The sequence below is a fragment of the Coregonus clupeaformis genome, chromosome 7 (genome assembly GCF_020615455.1).
Source record: "Coregonus clupeaformis isolate EN_2021a chromosome 7, ASM2061545v1, whole genome shotgun sequence".
Classification (NCBI taxonomy): Eukaryota; Metazoa; Chordata; class Actinopteri; order Salmoniformes; family Salmonidae; genus Coregonus; species Coregonus clupeaformis.
The window spans coordinates 63,147,241-63,161,650 of NC_059198.1; the positions used below are offsets into that span (position 1 = coordinate 63,147,241).

The window sequence follows — 14,410 nt, forward strand, 5'->3', positions numbered from 1 at the left end:
ATAACAATATCTCCAAAATGTTACAATTACAACCAAAAAACACCCCAAAGAAAAACACAACGTCTCTGTCTGAAAGGGCACCTTAATACCTCAGTAGTGCACTACATTTGAGCATGAATCATGTACAATATAAGGAATATAGGGTGCCATTTTGTCCTATAATATAGTGCACTACTATTGACCAGGGTAGTGCATTACAAAGGGAACAGGGTGGCATTTTGTCCTGTAATATAGTGCACTACCATTGACCAGGGTAGTGCATTACAAAGGGAATAGGGTGGCATTTCGGATTCACTCAATGTCTCCGTCTATCATGTTTTGTCTCTCAGCTCCATGAACCCCATCCAAAGTCATGTCCTGTCATCTGATAAACCTCCTGTTAAAATGTTGATAAAACTCCCTCAGCCTCTGCCCCATCCAAAGTAATGTCCCGTCATCTGATAAAACCTCCTGTTTAAAGGTTGATAAAACTCCCTCAGCCTCTGCCCCATCCAAAGTAATGTCCCGTCATCTGATAAAACCTCCTGTTTAAAGGTTGATAAAACTCCCTCAGCCTCTGCCCCATCCAAAGTAATGTCCCGTCATCTGATAAAACCTCCTGTTTAAAGGTTGATAAAACTCCCTCAGCCTCTGCCCCATCCAAAGTAATGTCCCGTCATCTGATAAAACCTCCTGTTTAAAGGTTGATAAAACTCCCTCAGCCTCTGCCCCATCCAAAGTAATGTCCCGTCATCTGATAAAACCTCCTGTTTAAAGGTTGATAAAACTCCCTCAGCCTCTGCCCCATCCAAAGTAATGTCCCGTCATCTGATAAAACCTCCTGTTAAAATGTTGATAAAACTCCCTCAGCCTCTGCCCCATCCAAAGTAATGTCCCGTCATCTGATAAAACCTCCTGTTTAAAGGTTGAGAAAACTCCCTCAGCCTCTGCCCCATCCAAAGTAATGTCCCGTCATCTGATAAAACCTCCTATTAAAATGTTGATAAAACTCCCTCAGCCTCTGCCCCATCCAAAGTAATGTCCCGTCATCTGATAAAACCTCCTGTTTAAAGGTTGAGAAAACTCCCTCAGCCTCTGCCCCATCCAAAGTAATGTCCCGTCATCTGATAGGGCGGCAGGTAGCTTAGTGGGTAAGAGCGTTGTGCCAGTAACCGAAAGGTCGCTGGTTCTAATCCCCGAGCCGACTAGGTGAAAAATCTGTCGATGTGCCCTTAAGCAAGGCACTTAACCCTAAATGCTCCTGTAAGTCGCTCTGGATAAGAGCGTCTGCTAAATGACTAAAATGTAAATGATAGAACCTCCTGTTTAAAGGTTGATAAAACTCCCTCAGCCTCTGCCCCATCCAAAGTAATGTCCCGTCATCTGATAAAACCTCCTGTTTAAAGGTTGATAAAACTCCCTCAGCCTCTGCCCCATCCAAAGTAATGTCCCGTCATCTGATAAAACCTCCTGTTAAAAGGTTGGTAAAACTCCCTCAGCCTCTGTACCACCTCCGGGTCAATATTAGGATGAGTCCTTCCTTTGGTCTTCCCCAGACAGTGAGGCTTACTATTCCCCTCTGGCCTCTTCAGACAGGGGAAGCCCTTGGCTGGGTTGAAGTGAAAGTGTTTGTGACTAACCACCCTCCTAAGCCCCAGGAAGTCCTGTACGCGGGCCATCTCTCCGGCCGGGTCGGAGATCAACCTCTCCCCACTGATGAAGAGGAGCTGGTCCCTGGGGAAGTACTGCAGCCAGCGTTCTAGGTGCTTGGCATACATCCCGATCTGGACGGCGCTCCAGGACGTATCGATGAGACCCATAGTCCTGTTCTTGAAGGTGAGGCTCTCGAAGGAGGGGATGTCAGGTTTCTTGGAGCGGGTCTGGGTGTAGTCTGAGATGGCCCTGGTGACGGGGTCTCGGACCACCACGATCAGCCTGGTGTCTGGGGACATGGTGTGGATACGGGCGGGGACGTCTTTAGTGACGTAGTAGCTGGGGGTTTTCTCCATGGTGATCTGACCCTCCAGGGTCTCAGGCATCAGGTCTCTGAGGAGAGAAGAGATGGAGAGGTGGAGACGTTTGTTATCATACACACAGGGAAAGACAGGACTGTGAAGCACTCCATGAGGAGGAGAGGAGAGGAGAGGTGGAGACGTTAGTATTGGGCTAAGGCACATACAAATCAAATCAAATTTTATTGGCCACATGCGCCGAATACAACAGGTGCAGACATTACAGTGAAATGCTTACTTACAGCCCTTAACCAACAGTGCATTTATTTTTTAATAAAAAAGTAAAATAAAACAACAACAAAAAAGTGTTGAGAAAAAAAGAGCAGAAGTAAAATAAAATAACAGTAGGGAGGCTATATATGGGGGGTACCGGTGCAGAGTCAATGTGCGGGGGCACCAGCTAGTTGAGGTAGTTGAAGTAATATGTACATGTGGGTAGAGTTAAAGTGACTATGCATAAATAATTAACAGAGTAGCAGCAGCGTAAAAAGATGGGGTGGGGGGTGGGGGTGGTGGGGCAGTGCAAATAGTCCGGGTAGCCATGATTAGCTGTTCAGGAGTCTTATGGCTTGGGGGTAGAAGCTGTTGAGAAGTCTTTTGGACCTAGACTTGGCACTCCGGTACCGCTTGCCGTGCGGTAGCAGAGAGAACAGTCTATGACTAGGGTGGCTGGAGTCTTTGACAATTTTGAGCATGGTGTGCTACGTCCCCTGTAGCTCAGTTGGTAGAGCATGGCGCTTGCAACGCCAGGGTTGTGGGTTCGTTTCCCACGGGGGGCCAGTATGAAAATGTATGCACTCACTAACTGTAAGTCGCTCTGGATAAGAGCGTCTGCTAAATGACTAAAATGTAAATGTAAAATGTGTGATTCATACATTCACAGGGAGCAGACAGGACGGTCCTGGGCTGCGTCTGAAATGGCACCCTATGTAGTCCACTACATTTGTCCAGAGCCTCCATATTCCCTATATAGTGCACTGCATTTTGACAGGCTTCCTATTCCACTTATAGCTCTTGTCAAAAGAAGTGCACGAATAGGTGTAATTTCACAGCCCTGGTATGTACAGCATCCCACTGTCTAGGCCCAGTTAGCTAAGCCCAGCACAGACAGACAGACAGGTGGCTCTATGGTGATTCCACAGGCAGACTGTGGCTCTAAGTACATAGTCCCCTGTCAGTCACAGCCCAGACCTGCATTACCTAGCGACATAACTATCTACAGCCTGGGACCATGCAGCTAAAGCAGCCAGGTTATAGTTCTGGAGTTACAGCCTGGGACCATGCAGCAGCCAGGCTATATTTCAGGAGTTACAGCCTGGGACCATGCAGCAGCCAGGCTATATTTTAGGAGTTACAGCCTGGGACCATGCAGCAGCCAGGCTATATTTCAGGAGTAGTCAGACTGTGCAGTCAAGTCAGATTACTCATGGGGCCATAAAGGATCAAGCATCGTGGAATAGGAGTGCTGATCTAGGATCAGATCCCCCTGTCCATGTAATATAATTCATAATGATATAAATGCAAAACTGATCCTAGAACAGGGGAGTCCAGTGTTAGAGGTATGTCTGTCTGTCTGTCTGTCTGTCTGTCTGTCTGTCTGTCTGTCTGTCTGTCTGTCTGTCTGTCTGTCCAGCCTGTCTGTCTGTCTGACTGTCCCGTCTGTCTGTCTGTCTGTATGTCTGTCCAGTCTGTCTGTTTGTCTGTTTGTCTGTTTGTCTGTCTGTCTGTCCAGTCTGTCTGTATGTCTGTCTGACTGTCTGTCCTGTCTGTCCTGTCTGTCTGTCTGTCTGTCTGTCTGTCTGTCTGTCTGTCTGTCTGTCTGTCTGTCTGTCTGTCTGTCTGTCTGACTAACTGTCTGTCCAGCCTGTCTGTCTGTCTGTCTGTCCAGTCTGTCTGTCTGTCTGTCCAGTCTGTCTGTCTGTCTGTCTGTCTGTCTGTCTGTCTGTCCAGTCTGTCTGTCCTGTCTGTCTGTCTGTCCAGTCTGTCTGTCCTGTCTGTCTGTCTGTCCTGTCTGTCTGTCTGTCTGTCTGTCTGTCTGTCTGTCTGTCTGTCTGTCTGTCTGTCTGTCTGTCTGTCTGTCTGTATGTCTGTATGTCTGTATGTCTGTATGTCCAGTCTGTCTGTCTGTCTGTCTGTTTGTCTGTCTGTCCAGTCCCATGATGGTCCCACTTACTGAGCTGACCTGACTCTTTCAGATCATAAATTAGCCAGTTAACTGCAGCCCCAGACCAGGGTAATGACCAGCCTCTGGGTAATGGATAAAATGGGCCACTAGAGAATTAGACTAAGCCTAAACACAGGCATTAGGGGTAGTAGTCCTTGTAGTGAGTTAGAAGGGTAGGAAAGGAGGGAGGAAAGGAGGGAGGAAAGGGAGATAGGGGTAGTAGACTAGTGCTTAGTGAGTTAGAGGGATAGTAGACTAGTGCTTAGTGAGTTAGAGGGGTAGTAGACTAGTGCTTAGTGAGTTAGAGGGATAGTAGACTAGTGCTTAGTGAGTTAGAGGGATAGTAGACTAGTGCCTAATGAGTTAGAGGGGTAGTAGACTAGTGCTTAGTGAGTTAGAGGGGTAGTAGACTAGTGCTTAGTGAGTTAGAAGGATAGTAGACTAGTGCTTAGTGAGTTAGAGGGATAGTAGACTAGTGCTTAGTGAGTTAGAGGGGTAGGGATAATAGACTAGTGCTTATTGAGTTAGAAGGATAGTAGACTAGTCCTTAGTGAGTTAGAGGGATAGTAGACTAGTGCTTAATGAGTTAGAGGGGTAGTAGACTAGTGCTTAGTGAGTTAGAGGGATAGTAGACTAGTGCTTAGTGAGTTAGAGGGATAGTAGACTAGTGCCTAATGAGTTAGAGGGGTAGTAGACTAGTGCTTAGTGAGTTAGAGGGGTAGTAGACTAGTGCTTAGTGAGTTAGAAGGATAGTAGACTAGTGCTTAGTGAGTTAGAGGGATAGTAGACTAGTGCTTAGTGAGTTAGAGGGGTAGGGATAATAGACTAGTGCTTATTGAGTTAGAAGGATAGTAGACTAGTCCTTAGTGAGTTAGAGGGATAGTAGACTAGTGCTTAATGAGTTAGAGGGGTAGTAGACTAGTGCTTAGTGTGTTAGAAGGATAGTAGACTAGTGCTTAGTGAGTTAGAGGGGTAGTAGACTAGTGCTTAGTGAGTTAGAGGGGTAGTAGACTAGTGTTAGTGAGTTAGAGGGATAGTAGACTAGTGCTTAGTGAGTTAGAGGGATAGTAGACTAGTGCTTAGTGAGTTAGAGGGATAGTAGACTAGTGCTTAGTGAGTTAGAGGGGTAGTAGACTAGTGCTTAGTGAGTTAGAGGGGTAGTAGACTAGTGTTAGTGAGTTAGAGGGATAGTAGACTAGTGCTTAGTGAGTTAGAAGGATAGTAGACTAGTGCTTAGTGAGTTAGAGGGATAGTAGACTAGTGCTAGTGAGTTAGAGGGGTAGTAGACTAGTGCTTAGTGAGTTTGAGGGGTAGTAGACTAGTGCTTAGTGAGTTAGAGGGGTTGGGATAGTAGACTAGTGCTTAGTGAGTTAGAAGGGGTAGTAGACTAGTGCTTAGTGAGTTAGAGGGGTAGTAAACTAGTGCTAAGTGAGTTAGAAGGATAGTAGACTAGTGCTTAGCGAGTTAGAGGGGTAGTAGACTAGTGCTTAGTGAGTTAGAGGGGTAGTAGACTAGTGCTTAGTGAGTTAGAAGGATAGTAGATTAGTTCTTAGTGAGTTAGAGGGATAGTAGACTAGTGTTAGTGAGTTAGAGGGGTAGTAGACTAGTGCTTAGTGAGTTAGAGGGATAGTAGACTAGTGCTTATTGAGTTAGAGGGATAGTAGACTAGTGCTTAGTGAGTTAGATGGATAGTATATTAGTGCTTAGTGAGTTAGAGGGGTAGTAGACTAGTGCTTAGTGAGTTTGAGGGGTAGTAGACTAGTGCTTAGTGAGTTAGAAGGATAGTAGACTACTGCTTATTGAGTTAGAGGGGTAGTAGACTAGTGCTTAGTGAGTTAGCGGGGTAGTAGACTAGTGCTTAGTGTGTTAGAAGGATAGTAGACTAGTGCTTAGTGAGTTAGAGAGGTAGTAGACTAGTGCTTAGTGAGTTAGAGGGGTAGTAGACTACTGCTTATTGAGTTAGAGGGGTAGTAGACTAGTGCTTAGTGAGTTAGCGAGGTAGTAGACTAGTGCTTAGTGTGTTAGAAGGAGAGTAGACTAGTGCTTAGTGAGTTAGAGGGGTAGTAGACTAGTGCTTAGTGAGTTAGAGGGATAGTAGATTAGTGTTTAGTGAGTTAGAGGGATAGTAAACTAATGCTTAGTGAGTTAGAGGGATAGTAGACTAATGCTTAGTGAGTTAGAGGGATAGTAGACTAGTGCTTAGTGAGTTAGAGGGGTAGTAGACTAGTGCTTAGTGAGTTAGAGGAATAGGAAAGGAATGAGGAAAGGAGGGAGGAAAGGAATGCGGAAAGGAGGGAGGAAAGGGAGATAGGGTTAGTAGACTAGTGCTTAGTGAGTTAGAGGGGTAGGGATAGTAGACTAGTGCTTAGTGAGTTAGAAGGGATAGTAGACTAGTGATTAGTGAGTTAGAGGGGTAGTAAACTAGTGCTAAGTGAGTTAGAAGGATAGTAGACTAGTGCTTAGTGAGTTAGAGGGATAGTAGACTAGTGAGTTAGAAGGATAGTCGACTAGTGCTTAGTGAGTTAGATGGATAGTATATTAGTGCTTAGTGAGTTAGAGGGGTAGTAGACTAGTGCTTAGTGAGTTTGAGGGGTAGTAGACTAGTGCTTGGTGAGTTAGAGGGGTTGGGATAGTAGACTAGTGCTTAGTGAGTTAGAAGGGGTAGTAGACTAGTGCTTAGTGAGTTAGAGGGGTAGTAAACTAGTGCTAAGTGAGTTAGAAGGATAGTAGACTAGTGCTTAGCGAGTTAGAGGGGTAGTAGACTAGTGCTTAGTGAGTTAGAGGGGTAGTAGACTAGTGCTTAGTGAGTTAGAAGGATAGTAGATTAGTTCTTAGTGAGTTAGAGGGATAGTAGACTAGTGTTAGTGAGTTAGAGGGGTAGTAGACTAGTGCTTAGTGAGTTAGAGGGATAGTAGACTAGTGCTTATTGAGTTAGAGGGATAGTAGACTAGTGCTTAGTGAGTTAGATGGATAGTATATTAGTGCTTAGTGAGTTAGAGGGGTAGTAGACTAGTGCTTAGTGAGTTTGAGGGTAGTAGACTAGTGCTTAGTGAGTTAGAAGGATAGTAGACTACTGCTTATTGAGTTAGAGGGGTAGTAGACTAGTGCTTAGTGAGTTAGCGGGGTAGTAGACTAGTGCTTAGTGTGTTAGAAGGATAGTAGACTAGTGCTTAGTGAGTTAGAGAGGTAGTAGACTAGTGCTTAGTGAGTTAGAGGGGTAGTAGACTACTGCTTATTGAGTTAGAGGGGTAGTAGACTAGTGCTTAGTGAGTTAGCGAGGTAGTAGACTAGTGCTTAGTGTGTTAGAAGGAGAGTAGACTAGTGCTTAGTGAGTTAGAGGGGTAGTAGACTAGTGCTTAGTGAGTTAGAGGGATAGTAGATTAGTGTTTAGTGAGTTAGAGGGATAGTAGACTAATGCTTAGTGAGTTAGAGGGATAGTAGACTAATGCTTAGTGAGTTAGAGGGATAGTAGACTAGTGCTTAGTGAGTTAGAGGGGTAGTAGACTAGTGCTTAGTGAGTTAGAGGAATAGGAAAGGAATGAGGAAAGGAGGGAGGAAAGGAATGCGGAAAGGAGGGAGGAAAGGGAGATAGGGTTAGTAGACTAGTGCTTAGTGAGTTAGAGGGGTAGGGATAGTAGACTAGTGCTTAGTGAGTTAGAAGGGATAGTAGACTAGTGATTAGTGAGTTAGAGGGGTAGTAAACTAGTGCTAAGTGAGTTAGAAGGATAGTAGACTAGTGCTTAGTGAGTTAGAGGGATAGTAGACTAGTGAGTTAGAAGGATAGTAGACTAGTGCTTAGTGAGTTAGAGGGTTAGGAAAGGAGGGAGGAAAGGGAGATGGGGTAGTACATTTTACATTTACATTTTAGTCATTTAGCAGACGCTCTTATCCAGTGCGACTTACAGGAGCAATTAGGGTTAATGCCTTGCTCAAGGGCACATCGACAGATTTTTCACCTAGTTGGCTCGGGGATTAGAACCAGCGACATTTCGGTTACTGGCACAACGCTCTTAACCACTAAGCTACCTGCCGCCCTAACTAGTAGACTAGTGCTTAGTGAGTTAGAGGGGTAGGGATAGTAGACTAGTATTAGTGAGTTAGAGGGGTAGGAAAGGAGGGAGGAAAGGAATGAGGAAGGGAGGGAGAAAGGAGGGAGGAAAGGGAGATAGGGGTAGTAGACTAGTGCTTAGTGAGTTAGAGGGGTAGGGATAGTAGACTATTGCTTAGTGAGTTAGAGGGATAGTAGACTAGTGCTTAGTGAGTTAGAGGGATTATAGACTAGTGCTTAGTGAGTTAGAGGGGTAGGGATAGTAGACTAGTGCTTAGTGAGTTAGAGGGGTAGTAGACTAGTGCTTAGTGAGTTAGAGGGGTAGGGATAGTAGACTAGTGCTTAGTGAGTTAGAGGGATAGTAGACTAGTGCTTAGTGAGATAGAGGGATTATAGACTAGTGCTTAGTGAGTTAGAGGGGTAGTTAGAAGGATAGTAGACTAGTGCTTAGTGAGTTAGAGGGGTAGCAGACTAGTGCTTAGTGAGTTAGAAGGATAGTAGACTAGTGCTTAGTAAGTTAGAGGGATAGTAGACTAGTGCTTAGTGAGTTAGAGGGGTAGCAGACTAGTGCTTAGTGAGTTAGAAGGATAGTAGACTAGTGCTTAGTGAGTTAGAGGGATAGTAGACTAGTGCTTAGTGAGTTAGAGGGGTAGTACACTAGTGCTTAGTGAGTTAGAGGGGTAGTAGAATAGTGTTTGGTGAGTTAGAAGGATAGTAGACTAGTGCTTAGTGAGTTAGAGGGGTAGTAGACTAGTGTTTAGTGAGTTAGAAGGATAGTAGACTAGTGCTTAGTGATTTAGAGGGGTAGTAGACTTGTGCTTAGTGAGTTCGAGGGGTAGTAGACTAGTGCTTAGTGAGTTGGAGGGGTAGTAGACTAGTGTTAGTGAGTTAGAGGGATAGTAGACTAGTGCTTAGTGAGTTAGAAGGATAGTAGACTAGTGCTTAGTGAGTTAGAAGGGTAGTAGACTCGTGCTTAGTGAGTTAGAGGGATAGTAGACTAGTGCTTAGTGAGTTAGAGGGATAGTAGACTAGTGCTTAGTGAGTTAGAGGAATAGGAAAGGAGGGAGGAAAGGAATGCGGAAAGGAGGGAGGAAAGGAGGGAGGAAAGGGAGATAGGGGTAGTAGACTAGTGCTTAGTGAGTTAGAGGAGTAGGGTTGGTAGACTAGTGCTTAGTGAGTTAGAGGGATAGTAGACTAATGCTTAGTGAGTTAGAGGGATAGTAGACTAGTGGTTAGTGAGTTAGAGGGATAGTAGACTAGTGCTTAGTGAGTTAGAGGGGTAGTAGACTAGTGCTTAGTGAGTTAGAGGGGTAGTAGACTAGTGTTAGTGAGTTAGAGGGATAGTAGACTAGTGCTTAGTGAGTTAGAAGGATAGTAGACTAGTGCTTAGTGAGTTAGAGGGATAGTAGACTAGTGCTTAGTGAGTTAGAGGGGTAGGGATAATAGACTAGTGCTTAGTGAGTTAGATGGATAGTAGACTAGTGTTAGTGAGTTAGAGGGATAGTAAACTAGTGCTTAGTGAGTTAGAAGGATAGTAGACTAGTGCTTAGTGAGTTAGAAGGAGAGTAGACTAGTGCTTAGGGATTAGAGGGATAGTAGACTAGTGCTTAGTGAGTTAGAGGGATAGTAGACTAGTGCTTAGTGAGTTAGAGGGATAGTAGACTAGTGCTTAGTGAGTTAGAAGGATAGTACACTAGTGCTTAGTGAGTTAGAAGGAGAGTAGACTAGTGCTTAGGGATTAGAGGGATAGTATACTAGTGCTTAGTGAGTTAGAGGGATAGTAGACTAGTGCTTAGTGAGTTAGAGGGATAGTAGACTAGTGCTTAGTGAGTTAGAGGGGTAGTAGACTAGTGCTTAGTGAGTTAGAGGGGTAGTAGACTAGTGCTTAGTGAGTTAGAGGGATAGTAGACTAGTGCTTAGTGAGTTAGAGGGATAGTAGACTAGTGTTAGTGAGTTAGAGGGGTAGTAGACTAGTGCTTAGTGAGTTAGAGGGATAGTAGACTAGTGCTTAGTGAGTTAGAGGGATAGTAGACTAGTGCTTATTGAGTTAGAGGGGTAGTAGACTAGTGCTTAGTGAGTTAGAGGGATAGTAGACTAGTGCTTAGTGAGTTAGAGGGATAGTAGACTAGTGCTTAGTGAGTTAGAGGGATAGTAGACTAGTGCTTAGTGAGTTAGAGGGGTAGTAGACTAGTGCTTAATGAGTTAGAGGGATAGTAGACTAGTGTTAGTGAGTTAGAGGGGTAGTAGACTAGTGCTTCGTGAGTTAGAGGGATAGTAGACTAGTGTTAGTGAGTTAGAGGGATAGTAGACTAGTGCTTAGTGAGTTAGAGGGGTAGTATATTAGTGCTTAGTGAGTTAGAGGGATAGTAGACTAGTGCTTAGTGAGTTAGAGGGGTAGTATATTAGTGCTTAGTGAGTTAGAGGGATAGTAGACTAGTGCTTAGTGAGTTAGAGGGATAGTAGACTAGTGCTTAGTGAGTTAGATGGATAGTATATTAGTGCTTAGTGAGTGAGAGGGGTAGTAGACTAGTGCTTAGTGAGTTTGAGGGGTAGTAGACTATGCTTAGTGAGTTAGAGGGATAGTAGACTAGTGCTTAGTGAGTTAGAGGGATAGTAGACTAGTGCTTAGTGAGTTAGAGGGGTAGTAGACTAGTGCTTAGTGAGTTAGAGGGATAGTAGACTAGTGCTTAGTGAGTTAGAGGGATAGTAGACTAGTGCTTAGTGAGTTAGAGAGATAGTAGACTAGTGCTTAGGGATTAGAGGGATAGTAGACTAGTGCTTAGTGTGTTAGAGGGATAGTAGACTAGTGCTTAGTGTGTTAGCGGGATAGTAGACTAGTGCTTAGGGATTAGAGGGATAGTAGACTAGTGCTTAGTGTGTTAGAGGGATAATAGACTAGTGCTTAGTGTGTTAGAGGGGTAGTAGACTAGTGCTTAGTGAGTTAGAGGGGTAGTAGACTAGTGTTAGTGAGTTAGAGGGATAGTAGACTAGTGCTTAGTGAGTTAGAGGGATAGTAGACTAGTGCTTAGTGAGTTAGAGGGGTAGTAGACTAGTGCTTAGTGAGTTAGAGGGGTAGTAGACTAGTGCTTAGTGAGTTAGAGGGGTAGTAAACTAGTGCTAAGTGAGTTAGAGGGATAGTAGACTAGTGCTTAGTGAGTTAGAGGGGTAGTAGACTAGTGCTTAGTGAGTTAGAGGGGTAGTAAACTAGTGCTAAGTGAGTTAGAGGGATAGTAAACTAGTGCTTAGTGAGTTAGAGGGGTAGTAGACTAGTGCTTAGTGAGTTAGAGGGGTAGTAGACTAGTACTTAGTGAGTTAGAGGGGTAGTAGACTAGTGCTTAGTGAGTTAGAGGGGTAGTAAACTAGTGCAAAGTGAGTTAGAGGGATAGTAAACTAGTGTTTAGTGAGTTAGAGGGGTAGTAGACTAGTGCTTAGTGAGTTAGAGGGGTAGTAGACTAGTACTTAGTGAGTTAGAGGGGTAGTAGACTAGTGCTTAGTGAGTTAGAGGGGTAGTAGACTAGTGCTTAGTGAGTTAGAGGGGTAGTAAACTAGTGCTTAGTGAGTTAGAGGGATTGTAGACTAGTGCTTAGTGAGTTAGAAGGAGAGTAGACTAGTGCTTAGTGAGTTAGAGGGGTAGTAGACTAGTGGTTAGTGAGTTAGAGGGGTAGTAGACTAGTGGTTAGTGAGTTAGAGGGGTAGTAGACTAGTGCTTAGTGAGTTAGAGGGATAGTAGACTAGTGCTTATTGAGTTAGAGGGGTAGTAGACTAGTGCTTATTGAGTTAGAGGGATAGTAGACTAGTGCTTAGTGAGTTAGAGGGATAGTAGACTAGTGCTTAGTGAGTTAGAGAGATAGTAGACTAGTGCTTAGGGATTAGAGGGATAGTAGACTAGTGCTTAGTGTGTTAGAGGGATAGTAGACTAGTGCTTAGTGTGTTAGCGGGATAGTAGACTAGTGCTTAGGGATTAGAGGGATAGTAGACTAGTGCTTAGTGTGTTAGAGGGATAGTAGACTAGTGCTTAGTGTGTTAGAGGGGTAGTAGACTAGTGCTTAGTGAGTTAGAGGGGTAGTAGACTAGTGTTAGTGAGTTAGAGGGATAGTAGACTAGTGCTTAGTGAGTTAGAGGGATAGTAGACTAGTGCTTAGTGAGTTAGAGGGGTAGTAGACTAGTGCTTAGTGAGTTAGAGGGGTAGTAGACTAGTGCTTAGTGAGTTAGAGGGGTAGTAAACTAGTGCTAAGTGAGTTAGAGGGATAGTAGACTAGTGCTTAGTGAGTTAGAGGGGTAGTAGACTAGTGCTTAGTGAGTTAGAGGGGTAGTAAACTAGTGCTAAGTGAGTTAGAGGGATAGTAAACTAGTGCTTAGTGAGTTAGAGGGGTAGTAGACTAGTGCTTAATGAGTTAGAGGGGTAGTAGACTAGTACTTAGTGAGTTAGAGGGGTAGTAGACTAGTGCTTAGTGAGTTAGAGGGGTAGTAGACTAGTGCTTAGTGAGTTAGAGGGGTAGTAAACTAGTGCAAAGTGAGTTAGAGGGATAGTAAACTAGTGCTTAGTGAGTTAGAGGGGTAGTAGACTAGTGCTTAGTGAGTTAGAGGGGTAGTAGACTAGTACTTAGTGAGTTAGAGGGGTAGTAGACTAGTGCTTAGTGAGTTAGAGGGGTAGTAGACTAGTGCTTAGTGAGTTAGAGGGGTAGTAGACTAGTGCTTAGTGAGTTAGAGGGATAGTAGACTAGTGCTTAGTGAGTTAGAAGGAGAGTAGACTAGTGCTTAGTGAGTTAGAGGGGTAGTAGACTAGTGGTTAGTGAGTTAGAGGGATAGTAGACTAGTGCTTAGTGAGTTAGAAGGATAGTAGACTAGTGCTTAGTGAGTTAGAGGGGTAGTAGACTAGTGCTTAGTGAGTTAGAGGGATAGTAGACTAGTGCTTAGTGAGTTAGAGGGGTAGTAGACTAGTGCTTAGTGATTTAGAGGGGTAGTAGACTAGTGCTTAGTGAGTTAGAGGGATAGTAGACTAGTGCTTAGTGAGTTAGAGGGATAGTAGACTAGTGCTTATTGAGTTAGAGGGGTAGTAGACTAGTGCTTAGTGAGTTAGAGGGGTAGTAGACTAGTGCTTAGTGAGTTAGAGGGATAGTAGACTAGTGCTTATACAGTCACTAACATTAGGAGTTGGTTGGTAGTGTATATCTAATACTACTTTAGTACAGTCACTAACATTAGGAGATGGTTGGTAGTGTATATCTAATACTACTTTAGTACAGTCACTAACATTAGGAGATGGTTGGTAGTGTATATCTAATACTACTTTAGTACAGTCACTAACATTAGGAGATGGTTGGTAGTGTATATCTAATACTACTTTAGTACAGTCACTAACATTAGGAGTTGGTTGGTAGTGTATATCTAATACTACTTTCGTACAGTCACTAACATTAGGAGATGGTTGGTAGTGTATATCTAATACTACTTTCGTACAGTCACTAACATTAGGAGATGGTTGGTAGTGTATATCTAATACTACTTTAGTACAGTCACTAACATTAGGAGTTGGTTGGTAGTGTATATCTAATACTACTTTAGTACAGTCACTAACATTAGGAGATGGTTGGTAGTGTATATCTAATACTACTTTCGTACAGTCACTAACATTAGGAGATGGTTGGTAGTGTATATCTAATACTACTTTCGTACAGTCACTAACATTAGGAGATGGTTGGTAGTGTATATCTAATACTACTTTATTACAGTCACTAACATTAGGAGTTGGCTGGTTGGTAGTGTATGTCTCGCGGGTAGTGTTATTACTAGTTTATTTACAATGAATTACACAGTTATAAATACTACTAAATTGCTACTTTGTCACAAATAAGGTATTTGCTTATCTCCTCCTGAATATGTGTAACCAACTACTGCAGAAATAGGCAGGGTAAAGCCTTAGTTGCACACTGCAGACTGGAGCCTTGGGGGGTCCTTGGCCTATGGGGAACGTTCCTTTTGGAAAGACCTCATTACTCCAATACAAACACACAGGGGGTTGCTCTTTCCTTCTGACGCAATCACATAAACCAACAAACCCTCTTCCCCTTTAGTCTCTCCATACATCTCTCTCTCCACTACACTCATATGTTCCATCTCTCTCTCCCTGAGAGCCTACCTGTTACTGTGTGAGGTGTGAAAAAAACACCAACCACAACAACTAGCTATCAGCATCGCTGCAACACT

General features: G+C 43.8%; 1 protein-coding gene across 2 annotated transcripts in view; it reads right to left on the bottom strand.

Annotated features, from left to right (window-relative positions):
• Positions 1 to 209: 209 nt before the first annotated feature.
• hs3st3b1a (heparan sulfate (glucosamine) 3-O-sulfotransferase 3B1a) overlaps positions 210 to 14,410 on the bottom strand; it is a 37,212-nt gene continuing 23,011 nt past the window's right edge. Inside the window, exons 2-3 of one of the 2 annotated variants that reach the window (XR_006661203.1) lie at positions 1,299 to 2,025; positions 210 to 1,039 (exon numbers count right to left, since the gene is read on the bottom strand). Coding sequence is in view for 1 of the 2 variants with exons in the window: in XM_041869206.1 (XP_041725140.1) it covers positions 1,401 to 2,025 (625 nt within the window). In the remaining variant the exon portion in view is untranslated. Of the gene's footprint in view, positions 1,040 to 1,228; positions 2,026 to 14,410 lie in introns of those variants that run through there. The other variant, XM_041869206.1, reaches the window with a different exon arrangement.